The sequence below is a fragment of the Pholcus phalangioides genome, unplaced genomic scaffold (assembly GCF_987345545.1).
Source record: "Pholcus phalangioides strain wild (caught in Gottingen) unplaced genomic scaffold, Ppha-v1.0 ptg000039l_1, whole genome shotgun sequence".
NCBI lineage: Eukaryota > Metazoa > Arthropoda > Arachnida > Araneae > Pholcidae > Pholcus > Pholcus phalangioides.
Genome location: NW_028301625.1, coordinates 18537343 through 18557587, shown reverse-complemented (window position 1 = coordinate 18557587; position 20245 = coordinate 18537343). Strand labels below are relative to the sequence as shown.

The 20245-nt window shown below is 36.2% G+C and overlaps 2 protein-coding genes across 2 annotated transcripts in view; one reads left to right on the top strand and one right to left on the bottom strand.

The window, feature by feature from the left end:
* The first annotated feature begins 926 nt into the window (after positions 1-926).
* Positions 927-14800, top strand: LOC149065649 (uncharacterized). The gene is made up of 3 exons (XM_089253841.1): positions 927-1019; positions 7124-7218; positions 8478-14800. Exons 2-3 carry the CDS (start codon positions 7137-7139, stop codon positions 9203-9205), a joined length of 810 nt encoding a protein of 269 aa, XP_089109967.1. The 5' UTR covers positions 927-1019; positions 7124-7136; the 3' UTR covers positions 9206-14800.
* A 2-nt stretch (positions 14801-14802) lies between these two features.
* LOC149065646 (glycine receptor subunit alpha-2-like) overlaps positions 14803-20245 on the bottom strand; it is a 56135-nt gene continuing 50692 nt past the window's right edge. The window contains exon 8 of the mRNA XM_089253840.1: positions 14803-15247. Coding sequence (XP_089109966.1) covers positions 15074-15247 — 174 coding nt within the window. The 3' untranslated portion in view covers positions 14803-15073. The remainder of the gene's footprint in view (positions 15248-20245) is intronic.

The following is a 20245-nucleotide window of genomic DNA, read 5'->3' as shown; positions in this document are numbered from 1 at the left end:
GGCCTCAGAAAAATAACTTTGCCCGGAGGACCAAGATGTTCTTAAGACGGCCCTGGTCAAAGGTGCACAAATAAAATTGCCAGTAGTTGCTAATGCCGCTGAAAAATTACCAACCATTGTCAAAAACGATGTGTCAACGGTAAGTAAAATTGCCAATTATTGCTAAAATCGCTGATTGCGGGGAATCAAGCTAGGGAAGAGAGCGCTTGGGGAAAAAATTCCTTTTCGTTGTTATGCTGAAGTATGCAAAATATGCCTCAAATTCTGAAGATCGGGAAAAATGCCCTAAAATTACTGAAACTCATGAAAAAGATTAAAAATTACTGAAAATCATGAAAAAGATTAAAAATTACTGAAAATCATGAAAAAATTTCTAAAAATTACTGAAAACCATGAAAAAATGACTAAAAATTACTGAAAACCATGAAAAAATGACTAAAAATTATTGAAAATCATGAAAAAAATGATATATTGAGTAAAAATAGTGAAATATGAAAAATATGCAGTCATAGAAATCCTAGCCCTAATGATTTCTTTATTTGTTTGTTGTTTGAGAAACTGAACTTCGCGTTTTGTTTTTTCTCAATGATCTTTTGGACTAACGTAAAATGGAATCAGAATACTACTAGGTTTCTAGGTTCGATATTTATCTCGTTTGTATGGCGACAGCTTTTCTTAACTCGTACTTTGAAAAGTTTGTTGACTTTCACATTAAGATTGTCTATTTTCTGTTGAACGTTATATAGTGAGTTTTCCCTCGTTGTAAACTTAAAATTTACGACTCAGCAGTTCAACGCCATTTACAATGATAAGAAAAATGTCATCTCTAAACATGATAAAAATAAGCAAGTCCGGAAGTGTCCTTTTAAATTGTAAAGGGGTCATTGTATTGTTTATTTCAGGCTTATATAATTGCGTATCTTGAAAAAAAAATCATCACGTTTTCCAGTTTCTCTTATTTCATGAAATGTTGTTGCCTAATCCGGAATAACAGCTTAGACAATTTTAGACGAGTTTTGGTAAGTTAATGTAATAACCACCATTCTCTTAACCCTTCAATGCAGGAATTTTTATTAACTAATTTGAAATTTACCATGTTTTTTTATCATAGTAATTTACAATCCGTGTTCTTAATTCCAAAAAAATGGCTGGACAAATCCGATGTGCCAGGTCGCCACGGTGACTTAAAAATTGATATTGGCGCTTAAAATTTCTTAGTGCAATTACTAAATTGCAGGATAAGAGCAGCACAAAATGTTTGGAATTTATAGCAGCATGTCTGCCAACATGAAAGAGGGTCACTATGCCCTGAAAAAGTTAAAAGAAACAAAAAGGAGCATTATTTTGGACCTTTTTTCTTCTGGTAAAAAAAATTTCCCGCCTGAAACTTTTTTTTAGCGCCTAGATTTTTTGCGATTTGTCCAGCCCTGGACAATAGCACAGTGGAACTTCCCCTAATGGACACTCCCCGTAAACGGACACTTTTCTAACCCCCGGTTCTGGGGAAAAGGGCTTTAATGTATTCCATTCCCCGTTAGTGGACACTCTCGATAGCGGACAGTGGAATCAGGCAAACTCTAATTTATTAATTTTTGGTCATAAACCTAGAATCTATCATGACGAAAACATTCATAACATTATCAATATTGTAATGTTGGCTTTCTTCGCACATTATCAACAAACAAAAACATTACCATTAGAATTCACCATCCTCGACCATAGTTATGTTCAGTTAATTAAGTAATTAATTGACGATTTATCATATTTACCAACACGAGCTTGGGATTAAACACAATCTTAGTTGTACTGTTTGAATGTTTTTATCTTCTTCACACTTATTTTAATTTAATTTTTATTGCAAAATATATACGTGTAGTGCTCGTATCATGTACGGGTAAAAATAATTAATTGGTTTAATGAAGAGAAGAAAATTTATACTTTTCTCCATATTTATCACTTTTCAATTTTATTTGGGAATCATCAATAATCGCCGGTAAAAGTGATAGATGTAGTGAAATTTAATTAAATTTTCTTTATATCGATTGCATTGGTGATCACGCATAACCCCCAGTGTGTCACTTTCACACTCACTCACACACCACACACACACACACACAGAGTAACATTTATATTTTAACATTAAAATGTATAGGAATCAATTGCGATCGGAGCCAAACATCGCGTCGTATAAATATGTGCAAACGAGGTTACACTGTTTACCGTACCTCCCCATTAGCGGACACTTCCTTATCCGTTATCGAGAGGTTCTCCTACTGTAGAACAAATTACTGTAGTTTGAAAATTTTTCTGACGCAAATTAAGCGGAATTATTGATTAATCAATTAATTATAGTTAATCAGCTACACAATGAAGGGTTATTTATTTTTTCCACTGAAACTTTTTCGTGTACCTAATTTTAAATAATTTGATTAGAATAGTTTTTGATGTAGCTCAAAAATTTTTAATGATCTTAACATGTTTCTCATGCACTTTGAATATTAATTAATAATTATGAAAAATCTATTTGATTAATCGAAAAAATGGCTTTTATTTTTTATTCATTTTTTTTTTCTTAATTTTTTGCAATATTTCTGGAACCTAATTTCGGAAAGAAAGCTCTAAATAATTCATACGGTTTTCAAAATAGTATTGTTAATTACAAAAGTGTAAATTTTTAATGCAATTATGTTAATTTCCCACTTCCTTAGATACTTTACAAACTATACTGTATAAACATTATTGTCATTGGCGCAAAGTGAGTTTTGCTAAACCATTCTTTATTCAAAACACAAAAGAAGTCATTTCTGATGCATCGAAGTTTATTCTATGGCTTTGTCAGTTATTTTCAGTATCATAAAGCCCTAATCAACTCGGGAGAACTGGCGTGATATGAACAGCCACCAAATGGATGTTTTTCGTCTTTATGCAACGTTTCTTTCTCATGTTAATTCTTATGCGTTCTCAAGATTAAATAATTAAATAGGAGTATAACTAATTTATAATTTATTCTACGCGTGACGGTGTGTTTATAGCAGAAAAATATGACCTGCTGGATATTATGATTTTTGATCATTTGTGTTAATTTCTTTCTACGTTTCCCCCTTTTATTGTCATAATCATATTTCATTGAGACAGAAACGGGACAAAGACCAAACGGGACTATCGCCAACTCGTCAATTAGCGTCCGGTAATTGGTTGAATCACTTGTCATTTATTACATTCTTGCCAAAGAAAGTCACCGATCTATTACGTACTAAATTAGCCAGAACTTTATTTATTCACAATGAAATACTGTATATACTCGTGTATAAGACCACTCCCCCAACCTGAGGACCACCAAAACGATAGAAAATCTGCAACCCGCGTATAAGAGGTTTCCAAAAAGTAGACACGTTTTGGAGGATGAAAATTTTTTTTCTAATACATAAAAGTTTTTTTTTATGTATGAAAAATCTGATCAAAACATTCCGAGTGTATTTTTCCTCCTCTCAATTTACCCCTCTCCCACTTTACGAGACAGCATGGGCAAAATGTTCAGTCTGCTATAAGAGATGGCTACCGTTCGCGGGCCACCAACTGTTGTAATCATCGTGCTGTGTGGATTGATGCGATGTTTTTTTTCGAAACTCCTTTGACGTGGTAACGTCTTAATGAAGGGGCTCGCCTCGGCACTGCCCGTGGGCCTCTTGCTTAGATGACCTAGCATAACAATTACTATAAATTGTTTCCAACTTGTAGGGGGGGGGGGTCTCAGTTTGTTGCTAGGCCAGAGGGCCTCCATGATGCTGAAACATGGGTTTGTTTTCGTTGGCCAAGTTGAACCCATTTTACGTGCCAGAATTAATGAACTTCGCTATGGGTTGATAAAATTCGGGTTGAATTTTCCTCCTCAAAAACTGACCAGCGTCTAAGCCGAACCTCCCAATTTATGAAAGATTTTCTGAACAAATAAACTCGGCTTATACACGAGTATATACGGTAATTATTCGTGATTAATTAAAAAAATTTATATAATAATAACAATGTTCAATAAAACACTACTGTATTGAAATAAAAACTACACCCGTGATTGCAAATATATAAAAAAAATGTGTGCACCCCAAAAAAACTTTTTTAAGACTACAGCCATGAAATTTGGTATGCAAATGAAGTATTAACAAGTTATCTGGGGGGCACGGCGTGCCGTGCGCAAAGTCGAGCAAAACAAGCATCCTTTTCTGGAAGCAACTTGAGGTACTTTTGAGACTCTCATATCTCCGCACTGAAGTTGCTCAGATACTTGACATATCAAAAGCATTTTACAAATTATATTAAATCTTTGAATTTCATTTTTTTATTATTTGTAGTTTTTGAGAAATTTGATTTCGAAGTTTCGTTCTTTCGACACTGACTGACTCAGTCACCGATTATCAAAAATCCCAGGCACTTCTAGCAGCCTTAGAAACATGAAATTTGGTATGAAGGTATCAAGGAAAAATTTAAAAAAAATCGGAGAATTCTGCTCAGGAACGGAAATACAGGAAAATTCGGGATATAACCAATTTGTAGAAAGACGTCACTCTCCCCTGTGACTTAACAGATACGGAGAACTGGGTTGAAGGTTTCCGTATATATATCTGTTGTATTAACAGGGGAGAGTGACGTCTTTCTGCATATACGTCACCATCTGGTGGCCCTGATGTCATTTGCGAGCTATTAGCAGAATACGAAGGTTTTTTTAACAGCTGGCTGATGCGAAGATATATTTTGGAAAGAGAGAAAATTCAGCTGCCTTTGTGTGCGGGGAATCGAACCCACGTGATTTCACGGTGAACGCCATCGACCACTAGACTACAAAGGCAACGAACACCCCAATCTTTCCTTGAAACTCGTGTGCACCGAATGGGACCGTACATGGAAGGTCTGACCTAACTCAGACCAAAGCTCACAATTGCTGACATTGCCACTACATGGCGACTTATCCGAGTATGATGTCTTAAAAACCTTCAGATCGATAGCGAAGAGTGACATCATCCTCGGATATCAGCAGAATGTTGCCGCCGTCCATTGCACGGAGCCATTTAGCATATGCATACGCTCGAAGGGGGCGAATTATATCTGCCTTCATAGCTTAGTTGGTAGAGCACTCGCCCGGCAAACGGATATGAGACCATGGTTCATATCCCCGTGAGGGCAGAGATGAATTTTCCATCCCTGAAACACCGATATCTCTTCATTCATCCAGTTTTCCGTATCTGTTATGTTACCTATTGTCACCAGAAAGGAATGCCAAATGATGGCCAACTGTAGCTGAAATTGTTCGAAATTTTTCGAAGACGGGGAAAAAAGAGGTTTTTACGTAAATCGACAGTTATGTTGGTTTAGTGCTGTGTTAATATGTAATTTTAGTATGAATTTCGAAAACAAAAATTTCATTTAGTATAGCACTATTGTCATTGATATATTTTCCTAAAATCCCCCATTTCGATGGGAAAAGCTATCTAACTTTCATTCTAATTTTGTTTCATAGAAAAAGATAAATCCAAAAAACACATACAGGAAATTTTTCCCCCGTGAATCTCTCGGGGGATATCTGTAAAGAAGGTGCATCAGAAGGGTGAAAATAATGACAAAAATTCTGAATTCGGCCTATGAAATGTTAAAATGTACGTACCTACAATATTTATTGCAATAGTTATGCACGACAAAAATATGAGATGAACATACACAAATTTTTGTCACAATTATCATAATATAATTTATCAGTTATGCATATTATCTTTGCCCACGACTTTAGGAGGAGACGGGCCAGCGTTCCGATCCCACGTTTCTTGTCGAGTAGCTAATCGAGTGGCTATCACACCTGGTGTGACAGTCTGGAAAGCCATCTTTTTGACAGCTGATCTCCAGTTACGCTGCGAGGTGATCTGATGGCTCCCCGTACACCGATCACATTTTAGAGCCGATTGTGCTGCTGTCTATCAAACCCCTTCTGGTGCCATTCACCAGCAAGAAAATGCTCGACCACATAACGCACGACTTTCTTTATAGCTAGTTAGATTGAAATGCTCTATTCTTGGTATATCACTCTTTAGCTAACAGCACGCACAGCATTTTACTGATCCTAGAGGCATTCTTCCAGTTAGAAAAATTATTCAAATAACGTGTAGAACTCAGCATGGGCGTGGGGGCATGGCCCCCCAGCGTCAAAGGTGGAGTCAACTGATCTAATGTATATATGTATATTGTGTATATATGAATTGACATCATCATCATCGTGCCCCACAGCAATAATGACCGTGCCACCCCCCCCCCCCAGATTTCAAAGTCCATCTCCGTCTATGGAACTCAGATACGTCATTCATGTTGCAAGAGAGTGGGTGTATATATATATATATATATATATAGTTATCAAAATATAAAAATTAACTTTTCATACGGACACCCTGTCTAAAACCCAATTAGAAAATTTTTGCCCTTTCTCTCCTGAGACCAACAAAAAAACTTCCACGCTCCAAAAGTTGGGAAAATACAGCAAAAACTAACGGAAAACACTTTTTACCCTCATTTATGCTGTTTCCCCCCCCCCCAACTTTTCTCCGTCTTTTGAATTCAAACATCTCAGTGAATAGAAACGTGGAATTATTTTCGTTGGCATCAGGAGAGACAAGGCAACAACTTTCTTATTGGGTTTTTCAGCACTAAGTTAATTTTTATATTTTAATAACTGTACAACCACTTGCAACATGAATGGCGTATCTGAATTCGTTATTGAGATACTTTTTCTTACTGGAAGTTATGCCTCTAAGATCGATGGTCCGTCAGTAAATACCCTGTATATACCAAATTCCATAGCTGTAATACAATACTTTATGGATGCTGCAACAGATTTTATCAAACAAAATCAATTTTTTCACTCATTTTTATAACCTACATTTCTGTTTATTGTTCACACGAAACTAAAACTCCCAAATTAGACTCGATATTGAATCCAAACTTCTTTTGCCAACATATATCCTTATCTTAATTTAAAACTTTCGGAAGAAAACATTTGAGTTATCATATATCGTATGATCATGTTTATATTTCTTAGATGAATACGTACTACATATTTAATTGTCTGCTGCTGATTTTTTTTCCACAGCTTAAATTTGAAAATGATCCTGATACTGATCGCCATTGCAATGTTTCTCGATGGGGGATCGTTTACCGAGCAAAGCACTGCTTTGGAAAAACCAAGTGAGATTCATTTTATATACAATATTTTTAACGCTATTTTTGATTTCTTAAAACTCACCTGAATTTTTATTTCTTACTTAAATACGAAAACGCACTATCTCATACAATTTTAATGATATAAACTACGTTTAATTTGAAAAATATAACACTGCTCAAAAAAAAATAAAAAAAATACTAATAATTCCGTGTTCTTAAGAAAATTTTAATGGTTTTAGGGTATATTTTGGTTGCTGATTCCGAATCTCTGGTATTAGTTTTGTCAGATTGACTCTTGTTCTGTGAAAATTGTATTTTCATGGTAATACAAAAGCAGCATACAAATCACATTGTTGAGAGTATGCATTATCCCAAAAACTAGAGCCAATCCGGCAAAAACAATGCCAGATTCGGAATCAGCGCCCAAAAATGACTCTAATGGAAATGTCTTTGCTAATGATTTACTTTATTTATAACGCACAGTTTTCAATGCGATTTGTATGTTGCTTTAAAGCCGTATTCAAAGACGTGGTTTAAACTGTAGTCACAATTTTTGGATAAAAGAGATCAATATAGATTGGTTGAAAACCTGAATTTAACCAATCCGTGTCGATCTCTTATCAAAAAAAAGTGTGACTAGTTTAACCATGTTGGTGAATACCGCCCTTATGGGGCCGTTCAAGTATTACGTCATCATCGATAGGGAGGGGGGGTTTCCGATTTGCTGACTTTTGATGACAAGGGGGGAGGGGGGGTTTGGATAATGCTTACGTCATCAATCACCCTTTATAAAAATATGAGTTGGATTCAGAGGGGCAGAGCTGATGACGAAATTTTGCTGACAAGGGGGGGGAGGGGGGTCATCGTTTTGTTGACTTTTGCTGACAGGGGGGGGGAAGGGGGTCAAAAATGTCCAAAAATTTGCTTACGTAATACTTGAACGGCCCCTATGGTATTGAAATTTCATTTTCACTTCATCTCAAAAACTAGAGCCAATCTGACAAAACCAAACTGAAATATCTTTGAGAACAAAATCAGTGTTGAGAGCAATGTAATAGTTCAAAGTGATATATCTGAGCTCGGATTTAGATATTTTTTCATTTAATTTCAAAACATAATTGAGATAACAATGTGATAATGAAGGTTTTTGTTAGTTGCACACGCACACAAAGAGAGAAATACTATCTGTTATATTTATCTGATAAAATGAAATGTAAACTTTTTATTGGATACGTGATGTAGATAATTTCAAATGAATTCTAGGTTTAGCTACTCAATTTCAGGTTTGACACGTGGAGATCAGCTCGAAACTATTTCCAATCGATTTGGAGGCAGCAGAAGGCTTAAAATATCCCCGATATCGCAAAATGGACGCCAGAATCCTACAATTCCAAGTTTACCGAGTATCAAAGGTCAGGGTCCACTTTTCCCGGGTTCTGGTTCTGTGCATGATCAAGAAGACCAAGGGACTGGAACGGTACCACACCTTCCTGGTATGCCTAAGCCACCAAGTTCAAGAAAAGTGAAGATCCAACGTCAATATCCAGGAATGCCTCCTGCTCCCGGAGTCCCGGGCCCTTCACCACAAGCACCAATTCCTGGTATTCCTGGACCCTCTCCACCTTCACCAGTACCAGCCCCTGGTCCTGTACCAGGTGTTCCTGGACCTGCACCAATTCCAGGAGTTCCGGGACCCTCTCCACCTTCACCAATACCAGCCCCTGGTCCTGTACCAGGTGTTCCTGGACCGGCACCAATTCCAGGAGTTCCGGGACCCTCTCCACCTTCACCAATACCTGGACCTGCACCGATTCCCGGAGTTCCTGGTCCTTCTCCCCCTTCTCCGATTCCATCTCCTAGCGGTCCCGTACCAGGATTCCCTGGTCCAGCTGCTGGTGGGGCAATGCCTGGTTTCCCAGTTCCATCTCCCAGTGGACCCATTCCAGGAGCCCCCGCACCTGCTCCTAGTGGCCCGATTCCGAGTTTTCCGGGGCTGGCCGCAAGTGGTTAATTACCCCATGTTCTTACACCATCAGCTTCGGCTCCTGCATCTGGTGGTTCGCTGCCAGGAATGCAAGCGTTCACATGACTGTTAACCACAAATCGTGAAAGAATGTGAGAAAACAGTTTATATATATAAGGCCGGTATTACACTATAAAAGTTTGATAAAAGTCCTATTATAAAGTCAACGGTTGCATTTTCTAGAATGTAACCAATAACAGTATTGGTTAGATTTTTCAAGTTTTATAAAATGGATTTTATCAAACTTTTATAGTGTAATACCGGCCTAAGAGGACAAAAAAATTCGAGCTTTCTAACAAAGTACTATACACAGTATATATATATATATACATATCAATTTGCTTTGTATTCCATAACTCATCTTAATTTTATGCTAATCATGTTGGGCCAGGAAAAGCCAAAAAAGTTACGCATATATACGTATACAGGGTGGATACTATCGATTAATTACGCACGTGATTCCTTGTGAAAAATAATACAGAAAAGTTTTCCCGTTTTATATAAAAAGGATCGGACAAATATTTTGTGAGTTGCAACGCTTTAAAGTTTTGTAACTGTCAGTTAAGTGCCAAACAACCAATGAAAGTAAATTGCCCCCCCCCCCACCTGCAGCGGGGTTGCAGCTTCTTGAAAGTAAACTAAAATACAATAGCCACCGCTTATAACAATCCCGTTTCGTCATAATTCTTAAAAGCGGTTGAATCTTATATCCGCAATTTTTTTTGCTGTTACTCTTCCAGTTACTAAAATGTCACACAGTAACTGTACTACTACTGTACTGTCGGCATGGCCCCCACAAAAGTGGACCTGACAGGGCTTCAGCCCTGGAACCCGGGATGATTCTCATCATTTTTTTTTCTCACGCTATAAATTTACCATAGAGGGGGTCTTTGAAAATTCTGGCCGGGGGGCCCCAACAAAGATTCCAGCCCCCCAGGGGCTCTGCTCTAGGATATGAAGCCATGACTATTGTCCGAGCGCATAACTCTAGATCAGAGGTTCCCAAACTTTCTGTTCCATCGCCCCCCTTCTCAGAATATTACTTTGATCATCGCCCCCAAAAACTCAAGCCAATCCATGGGATCCGACGTTATACCCGTATTTCTGTGACCATAGGGGCGATATTGCAAGTCTTTTGGACCATTGCAACACTGCTCTAGATAGATTTGTTCATCAGTAACTTGTTTGTCAAAAGACTACAGTTTTTTTAACCATAAACTTCTTGCGAATAAGTTTTGTCATTCATGGAAGGAAGCTAACTTTACTACAAAGCTGTAATCCTTCTGTTTGATGGGGGGGGGGGGGGGGAGAAGGCAACAGAGTCAGTATGGGATGGGTTTTACTACAAAAGTAAAAGTGACAATAAGTAGTCCTTCAAACAACCTTGTGAATCATCAAAAATATTCTGCAAGTTCACACTACTGAGAAGAACGGTGGCAGTTTTTGAGAAAAATATTTTTGTTTGATTCTAATAACCGATGATTTTCCTATATTAAAACAGCGTTTGGTTTTCGTTTTGCCCATTTGATTCTTATAACTAGAGCCCGGAAGTTTAAGCATTGAAAATAGTCGAAATAGGCAGGCAAAAAGGCACTAAAAATGCCTAAAATAGGCACTAAAAAAAGCATTTGTAATTTATGGAAGAAAGAAAATATAACTAGAAACTAGGTTTTTTTTTTTATATAAGAGTCCAAAAACTAGCTAAAAAAATGTTTGCGCTCAATCTGTCTACTGAATTAATTGCAGTTTATAATAACTGCATTATTATCAAAGTTAAATTGATTTCAAGCCCAAAATAAAATGTTAGTGGACCCTCAGGATTAGGTCAATTCCAGGGCCATCATTACCAGACGCAGAGCCTGTGGAGCATGCCCCACTTATCTGTGGGGGCTCCTTCGAGTTACGAATAATTTTCATTTATTTGTTGTATTATTTTGGAATAATCATTATCATTTCAAAAGTTGAAACATGGCTACTTTGTTCTTTTTTTGTAAAAAAAAATTTAACTTCTTTTTAAACTACCATATATGCGGGATTCCTTCAAGTCCGGAACCCTCTGTGGCTTCATCTGCCTCGCACCTCTGAGGGCGACTCTGGCCAGTTTAATCGAATACTAAATATGTATGTAAAATAAACAGCCATGGGTTGCTTGCAATGCATTTATGGTGTAAAAAATAAAGTTAAAACAACATGGACAAAACAACAAGGGTTAAACAACTGTCTGCTCCTACCCCGCCTTGTGTGAAGCGTGACGTCAACCAATGACTACTTGGGACAGCCATAGGTCAGCTATACATATACAATGCAGTCCAATGACTGAGCGAGACATGTTATACGAAGCAAATTTCTAACTTTCCCCAGCTTTTCTAACATGGGATGCGTTCATCTGAATTAAAATCATTCACGTCTTACACCATCCGATCAAAGCAAAGTTAATGCATGGCAACAGCATGAGAGACAACACCCGGAGTTGAAAAATTAAAAAAAGAAAGAGCAATTATATTATTTTTGTTCTCAATGTTCAAAATATCCAAATTTTGCCTCTGAAAATCCCTAATAAACTTAAAACGATGTTAAAATAGGCATTTATGGCAAAAAAAAGTTCAAAAAAGGCATTTATGGCAAAAAAAAAGTTCAAAAAAGGCATTTATGGCAAAAAAAAAAGTTCAAAAAAGGCATTTTTACAAAATAATTCTGAAAATAGGCAAAAAAGGCATTTAATGGTATTTGCCTGAACTTCCGGGCTCTACTTATAACCAATGATTCTTATAAGCGGCGGCTACTGTATTCAATCCCCTTAGAAACCAAGTTCGGTCTTCTTTTTTTTCATGCGCGCGATTGACGTTTTTCTCTTCGTGTAAGTGTTCAACCAATGACCCGCCGATCATATTTTAGTGATCCTTCCAGATGCTTTGATTAGTAAAAAATAAAATCAGCATATTCCACTATTCAAAACTCTCTATGATAGAATTCTCATTCGTTTTCACATTTGCTTCCATTGTGCGAACGATTGGTATATATCTACAGCAAAATCAATTCCTGACCAGAATTCTTACTAACCAGTTTCAACTTTAATTCAATAAGAAAATAATTTGTTAAAGAACATCAGAAAATGTTTTATCAATATTGATCTAAAGGTCAAATTTGAACAAATTTGTTGAGGAATCACTATTTAAGGCTAAAAGTAGATGGGGGGGGGGGGTTTGTAACGTCGGACTGACTAGCCCTGGGTGTTCTTGGACAAAACGCTCTGAGTGAGCAAGTTCTAAATTTGTCAAATTAATAAGTAATTGCTAATAAGACGATTGTTAATTAATAGAGCCCGGAAGTTTAGACACTAAAAATTGTCGAAATAGGCAGGCAAAAAGGCTCTAAAATGCCTTAAATAGGCACTAAAAAAAGACATTTGTAATTTATGGAAGAAAGAAAATATAACTAAAAACAAAGGTATATTAAGGGTCCAAAAACTAGCTGAAAAATTGGTTGCACTTAATCGTCTATTTTTTTAATTATAGTTTATAATAACTGCATTATATTATTTAAGTCAAATTGATTTCCTACCCAAAATAAAATGTTAGCAAACCCTCAGAATTGTGCCAATTCCAAGGCCACCATTACCAGACGCGGAGCCCCTAGAGAAAATTATTTATGGGGCTCCGTGTGAGTTGAGTTGCGAATAATTCTCATTTATTTTGTTGTATAATTTGGAATAACCATTGTCATTCTATAGTTGAAGCATGTCTATCGCGCTCTATTTTTGTGAAATATTACAATGTATGCGGAACTCCTTCAAGTGCGTTGCCCTGTGTGGACGTATCTGTCGCGTCGCACACCCCTGGGGGGGCGACTCTGGTCAATTTAATCGAATACTAAATATGTATGTTTAATAAGTAGTCATGGTTGTTTGCAGTGCATTTATGGTGCAAAAAAATAAAATCAGGGCCCCGGAGCCCTGTCTGCTCCTACTCTGCCTGTGTGAGAGATGACGTCAATTCATGAACTCTTGACACAGTCGTCGGTCAACTACAATGCAGTCAAATGCCTGAGCGAGGCCATGTGAAGCCTGTAGAGAAACCAAGAATTTCGTATTTTCCTCTGCTTTTGTAACACGAGCTGCGTTTCTCTGAAACAAAATCATTCACATCTAACACTATCTGGTTAAAGCAAAGTTAATGTATGGCAACACCAATCTCTCAGATCACTTATTCGAGATCAAATGGGGGCTTTCTGATGATAATTAATACTGAGAGTTGGAAAATTTTAGACAGAGCAATTCTTTTTAAGTTCTGAATGCTCGAAATATCCAAGTTTTCCAGATTATGGCCTATAAAATTCACTAATAAACTCAAAACTATGTTAAAATAGGCACACACACACATTTATGGAACGAAAATTTCAAAAAAGGCATTTTTACCAAAAAGGTTTAAAAATAGGCAAAAAAAGGCATTTATGGCATTTTGCTTGAACTTCCGGGCTCTATAAATTAATTATTGATAATTTTTTTTAGTTTTTTTTTTTTTTGCAAAATAAATAAATAAATAAAAACCTACCCCTAATTTTTTCACTGCTTGTTCTTTGTGGGGAGGGGGGGTTCCCAACCCCTGTGATTCCCTCATTTGGGGGATCTAATTTTTTCACATCACAGTTTTCTCCGAAAGAATTTCATAAGTTTCTTGTGGGGAGCTTCACAAATTTATTGATGTGGCCCTTGGATGCAAGAAGTTGAAGATACATAGTGTAGAATGATGTTGTAATTTGATCATTTTTGTCACACCACGGTCATTTTCTGCACACGAGAGCTAATTAGACCGGGACCTACAATTTATTGCCGATTCCGAATGGCAGGCTTGTTTTTATACTCTTCGAGAGGTTGGTGCGCTAACCCCTCGATGGGGGACTCCCTGCAGTAGAAATTTTTTCTGCGGTCATGTGCCAAAATGATGTTGTAACCTTGTTATTACGTGTTACTTTCACCCGCTATATTAGCAAATTTATCACCAGATTTGTAAAGTGTTCGCCAAATGAGATCTATTTGAAAATTGTTTAGCCAAAATCAACACTTTCTTTGCCAAAATGTGGTGATTTTCTCTCCTTCAAATCTTTTGAGGGAAAGTGCAAAGAAAAAAAAACGGGTATGCACATCGTAAGCTTTCTCGATTTCTTTGAGGGTTATATACAGTAGAATCCCGTTTTAACGAATACTGATATAGCGAAAATCCCGTTTTAACGAACACTTTTATAATCCCCCAGATAAGCTTACATAGGAACAATACATAAACCTGGAATTCCTTTATAACGAAATTTCGTTATAGCGAAGTGATTTCTCCAGTCTTTTGGAGTTCGTTATAACAGGATTCGACTGCATATATAACAGCTTCAAAAATTTCAAGTTATACGTTTGGTGTAAGTTCGGTTAATTTGGCAGGATTCGAAAGTGACGTAATCAATTTTTAAAGCATTTTAACTCTTGAGTTATTGGTCAAATCAAAAATATGAAAACACTTTTCCGTATTAGGTTTTCCTATTAGATTTATTTCTTTTTGCTCAATCATTTTGTTTCCGATGTCTTAAATCATTTTCAATTATGCTTATACAGTATATATATGAAATATTGAAAATACATCATGTCAATCGCAAATTTTCACATTATTTCTCACAACTAATCACAAATATTTGGCTGCAACAGTTGATACAATAATGTAACCAAAATTGATTATTTATAAAGGAATAAATGAAGAACAAAATCATCTCTGGAGTTGTAATCTATTCTTTACTTCATGATTCACACACGATTCACGACAGTTTTCAGGTCACACATGTTTAGAGTTCCTTAATTTTTTTTAAACCCATGCGACATCATGAAACATACTGATAATAGTAAATCAGACACCACAAAACGAAAGCCGCTGGAAAGAAAATTCGTGATAAAAAATCTACAAGAAGAGGCAAAGGTGTCGACAGAAATTTCCATCTTCCTTCGCTCCACGCAGAACTTGTTGTTTTAGGACTTCGTAGATTTCCCGATGAATCCTGGAATGAAAGAAAATAGTCCAGCTATATTAATGGAAGAGAAAATAATACCGGTTCGCGTCAAGACGAGAGGAAAAATTACGATTTAAAAAAAAAATAAAAAGCTTTTCAAAGAGTTTTTCAAAAAAAATTTCAGAGATAATAAATCTAATGAGAAATAATATCTGAAAAAATCATTTGAAAGTTCAAAATAATTTTCAGTAAATTATTCTTTTTTCTCTCGATTCCCGTTGTAAATGCAGTTGGAAAAACGTTAAGACTAGTTTTTTTTTCCTCAAGTTCCTTACATAAAGCCAGGTCCACGACCGCAGAACTCCGCAGAATTCCGCATCGCAAAAACCAGTTTTGGGGTAGACCATTAAAATCGGCCGCACTGTGCTAGTCATCAAAACTGGTATCTGCACTGAGGAATTCTGTGCGTTTAGACCCGGCTTTATATTCATGCGCATCATATTTAAGAGCTTCGTGAAGCATTCGACGTGGATGTTTTCCATTAAATGTGTGGATTGACTTCTTGTGAAATTGAAAAGAATACTAACAAATTTTTTTGTGACCAAGAGCGTCGAAAGTGTTTAGAACTTGTGAGTGCTGGTAGAAAATTTCGATTTTTGAGGCAATTCATTGGGTGCTTGAGCACTCATGCTACTGCCTGGAACATAATAAAGGAGGGGATTTCCCTTCATAATTCTTTGACCATGAGTCTCATCTGTTTTGATCACAATGGTCAAACTTTATTACGTTTTGATTTGATACTTAACATCTAACCTTTATTCAAGCAAATTGTTGGTTTTTTTGTTTAGATTTAGACTCTAAAATGGCATGTATCCTTCCCGTAAAAAAATAAGTTAATTGATATGACTGTCATCTTTTTTTCCAAACACGAACATATCTTGAAATTTGATAATCGGGACACAAAAAATAGTTTTGATTTTTTGTATATAACCCCACTACGTTATACGAAACCCCACGAGAACCAAAATAATAATTAGCAACAGTGGGCTATTATTTCTTCTGATTACCTTGAAGCTTTGTTATTCAAAATATAAATTAAATGTATTGGAATTCATCTGCATAGTCAAGCGAAAAACATAAAAAGTGTGTATTATATCAGTTGCTCAAAATATTTTTCTGATTCTCGTGGGGCTTCTCGAAACAAAGTTTTAAGGCATGTCCATTTGAATTTTTAAAGAAACTAATCCCCACGGTAACCAATAATTAGCAGCAGCAGTAAATCTCCAGTTCCAAGTGACATACATAGCGTGAACGATCACTTTCGCTATATGCCTAGACAATTGCCTGCCTCGCTATTTGTCTGCCTACACACCCATTTCCGTACCAGGTTGAACAGCTTAGACCAGTGTTTCTTGACCGCCAGACAACGGCCCGGTGCGTATTTTCCGCTATAGTAGGCCGCTATAGTAGTCTTGCGAATACACACGACTTGTTTTCGCTCCTAGCAGCTTCCAGTGGAAGACTGGCCTTATGCAGCACCTTATGTGACATTTTGTTCTCGTGTCCCATTTCTGTGTTACGAGTATCCTTCGCGTTACGAGATTTCGCCCGAAGCTATTTTTTATCAGAACTAATCAGACATCAGTACGCGGATTTGTTGTTTAAGCGTACTGAGGTATCAGATTTGAGCTGGATTGGTATCAGGTCTAGATTCATTCATCGCACAATGGCATTACAAATTCATCACAATATTTTAGATTTTGTTTTCTGCGTTTTAACACAAGAATTTTTTTCAAACTACTGATTTTCTTTTAGCTTCTGTGATTAAAAAAATTAAATTAAAGGAATCATCGGAAGATGAAGGAGCCACCGAGTCTCATTCCAACACAATAATTCAAATACAAGGCCACAACAGGCGAAATGTTCAACGAGGTGGCTGAGAAAAAGATGCCCATAACAAATATGTGGATGTCATATATTACTAAAATACAGCAACTGTATTAAAAATGCAATTACAAAAACTATAAACAATACATATACACACACACACACACACACATGATAAAATAGCAATAAAGACCGGTGAACTGGAATGCGAAATAATTTATTGTCCAAGTTTTAATGTGATTTGTGGAATTGAAATTCAAAAAAAAAATTAATTTTTTCACACATCAGTTTTCTTCGAAAACATTTCATGAGTTTCTTGTTGCAAAAGAGAGTTGTTGCAAAAATTAATATTTCATAATTCCTACGCGGCCATTCGAAGATAACACGGTAGTAAACTCAATGGTGAGACTAGATTCGACTCTAATACAAAGGCCACAACAGGCAAAATACCCAACGAAGTGACTGAAAAAAAAATGTCCATAAGAAATATCCATGTCAAACATAACAAGATTACAGCAATCCAAAATAAGAGCAATTATAAACGAAAAAACTAACACACACTAAAATGAAACTAATAAAAACTAATGATTATGATAAAATAAAATCCCATCAAAAACATTTCATGTAAAATATGTGGCGATGTCTCGAGATTCTTTACCCGTAAAAAGTTGCGATATCTGATGTAGAGCCAAGTGTAATGCTGTTATTAACTGTGACACTTTGATTCACAAATCATTCCACCTTTAGTTGATGAAGAACATTATGGGACTTGACAATTAAGCGGCACATATTACACCTTACCATGTTATGTAAAATCAAGTCAACGCTATAAATACATATATTCTTATTCACATTTTATTCACATTCTATATTCACATTATTTGATAGCAAAATTAATGAAAGTGAATAATAATACTTGGCCAACGGCCAACTCATTCTCGTGCTGCGTAATTTCCAAGTCCCAAAATGTTCTTCAACTAAAGGTATATAGCCTAGGGGTAATTAGTGAATCAAAGGGTCACATGCAATATTCATTGAGATATTCTCAAATGCGAAAAAAGGACGAAAGTTGGGGAAAAACAGCTTTAAATACGAATACACCGTTTAACCTCATTTAATTCTGTTTTTTTTCCGAACTTTCCTCCATTTTTCGAGTTTGAATATCTCAGTGAATATTGCACTTAGAAACGTGGAATGTTTTTGTTGGCCTCAGAAGAGATAGGGCAACAACTTTCTAATTTTTTGACCAAACAAAGTTTATTTTAATAACTTTGCAACCCTTTAGAATATGAATGACGTATTTTAAATCTGCACGTTATATGAATTTTTTTTTAATTGGAAGTGCGTCTTTGAAATCGATGATTCACCAGTAATTTGCGGGCAACAGACTTGAAGCATTACCCTGTATATTTTCGACAGTACTGCGTGTTGGTTTTGGGTTCGAGCCCTGCGTTTTCGATGTCATTCTCTTTGGAATTTTGTGCTCTACGTACCCGATTTTTGTAATTCTCCGGTTGTACTTTGCCCTCATATATCTCGACATTTTGAGGACATCGGGAAATTTTAAAACTTTTTCAAATTCACAGCCTCGTATGTTTTTTTATTCTTTTTAGATGCAATTGAAACCCAGGATGAGTTATAACACATACACTCTTCCTCAAATTTACATTTGAGTCACTCGGATCGGATGATCTCTAAGATATGATCCCGTTTATGGGCACGTGTCGAATCCGTAAAGTCGAAAATTGGGAGTTCGGCTGCCACGAACGTCAGAGCGGTAGTCTCACAAATTTTCATCTTTCCTCTTTAAAATGAAAAGAAGATGGTGGCGCTATATATATATGTGTTTTATTTTTAATCGAGTTGTTGGAGTTTGAAATTGTCAGCAACTGTCGATCGTTCAGGCGCGATTGCCTCCCCACTACCATCATCGACTTTAGAAACGTTTTCAAGTCAAAACTTTCAAAACTCTTTAGAAAAACCGATTCTTTGAACAAGTTCGTCTATGTAATGAGAAATTATTTTTCAAATTGATTTTAATATTTAATCTTTAAATAATTATTTTAATGTATAAACTCGCATTTACCTAAATCATCACCCCCAGTAATATTCCAGACCCAAAACACTAAACAAAAAAATTATTTATAAAAAGATTCATCAACCTCAGTATTACTGGGATCAAATGATAAAACTAAAAATCCAGGAATTCCATCTGCCCAACCTGTAAACAGAGGTGTATTTATAGGGAGAGGCTAAGCGGTTCATAGCTCAGGAGAACAAGTTCGAAGTCGCAGCAATTTTTAGTAACTGGTGATTAAACAAAAGGAGAAAGTGATTAACAGGAGAAAGTGGCAAAGGTATAAATCAGCGTTTGCCACAGTAGGTATTCGATGAAAATTCTCTGAATTGGTGGTTACAGATTTTGGTGGCAATTTGATTTTACATGAAACATCCTATAGGGAACATTACCTGTATCTACAGGATATCTCTGAATTTGATGGCGAGTTTCTAACACTGAGAAATTGGTGTGAAGTGAAAAATCAAATAGTCACAGAAAAAAGTTATTGAAATTGCTTTGACGAATGCAGATTTCAGAGCAAGCAGCAGATTGCAGAGAATGCAGATTTCATGAAAAAAAACTAAATTTCTCCTGAATTAGATTACCAATATAGTCTATTGTAGGATATTTCAAAAGCCGGTGCGATGGACAAGTTTTTGGTAAATTTCACCAATAATAGCTACACGTGTATTTTCGTAATTGGTGATAAAAAAATTTTGGCAACAATTAGATTTTGAACTTTGCCAATCTTTCAGCGCTTGTAGCTAGCCATTAGATCCAGATATTTCAATGAAATTGGTGTCACTTTATCTGATTTTTCTGTTCTTTCTTCTTGCTTAGTTGCGTGTAAATCTTTCAGAAACTTTAAAAATTGGGGTATTTTTCAGAATAGACAATTTTTCCCTAATCGATTATCTACCATAACTCTAAAACGGTTTGAGATAGGGCAGGGTTTTTGGGGTGTTTCATGATCCACTTGGTCTCGTCTATCACCCTCTTTTGTTTGGCAGAATAGGTCGGATTCACCCTGTATATATGCTTAAACCATGTAAAACATAAAAGTATAAATGTTATACTGCATTAATTTTAAAAAATTTTAG

Coding starts and splice junctions, on each gene's coding strand:
- LOC149065649 (XM_089253841.1), top strand. CDS start 7,137: ATGATCCTGATACTGATCGCCATTGCAATGTTTCTCGATGGGGGATCG. Junction 7,219..8,477: donor CACTGCTTTGGAAAAACCAA/GTGAGATTCATT, acceptor ACTCAATTTCAG/GTTTGACACGTGGAGATCAG.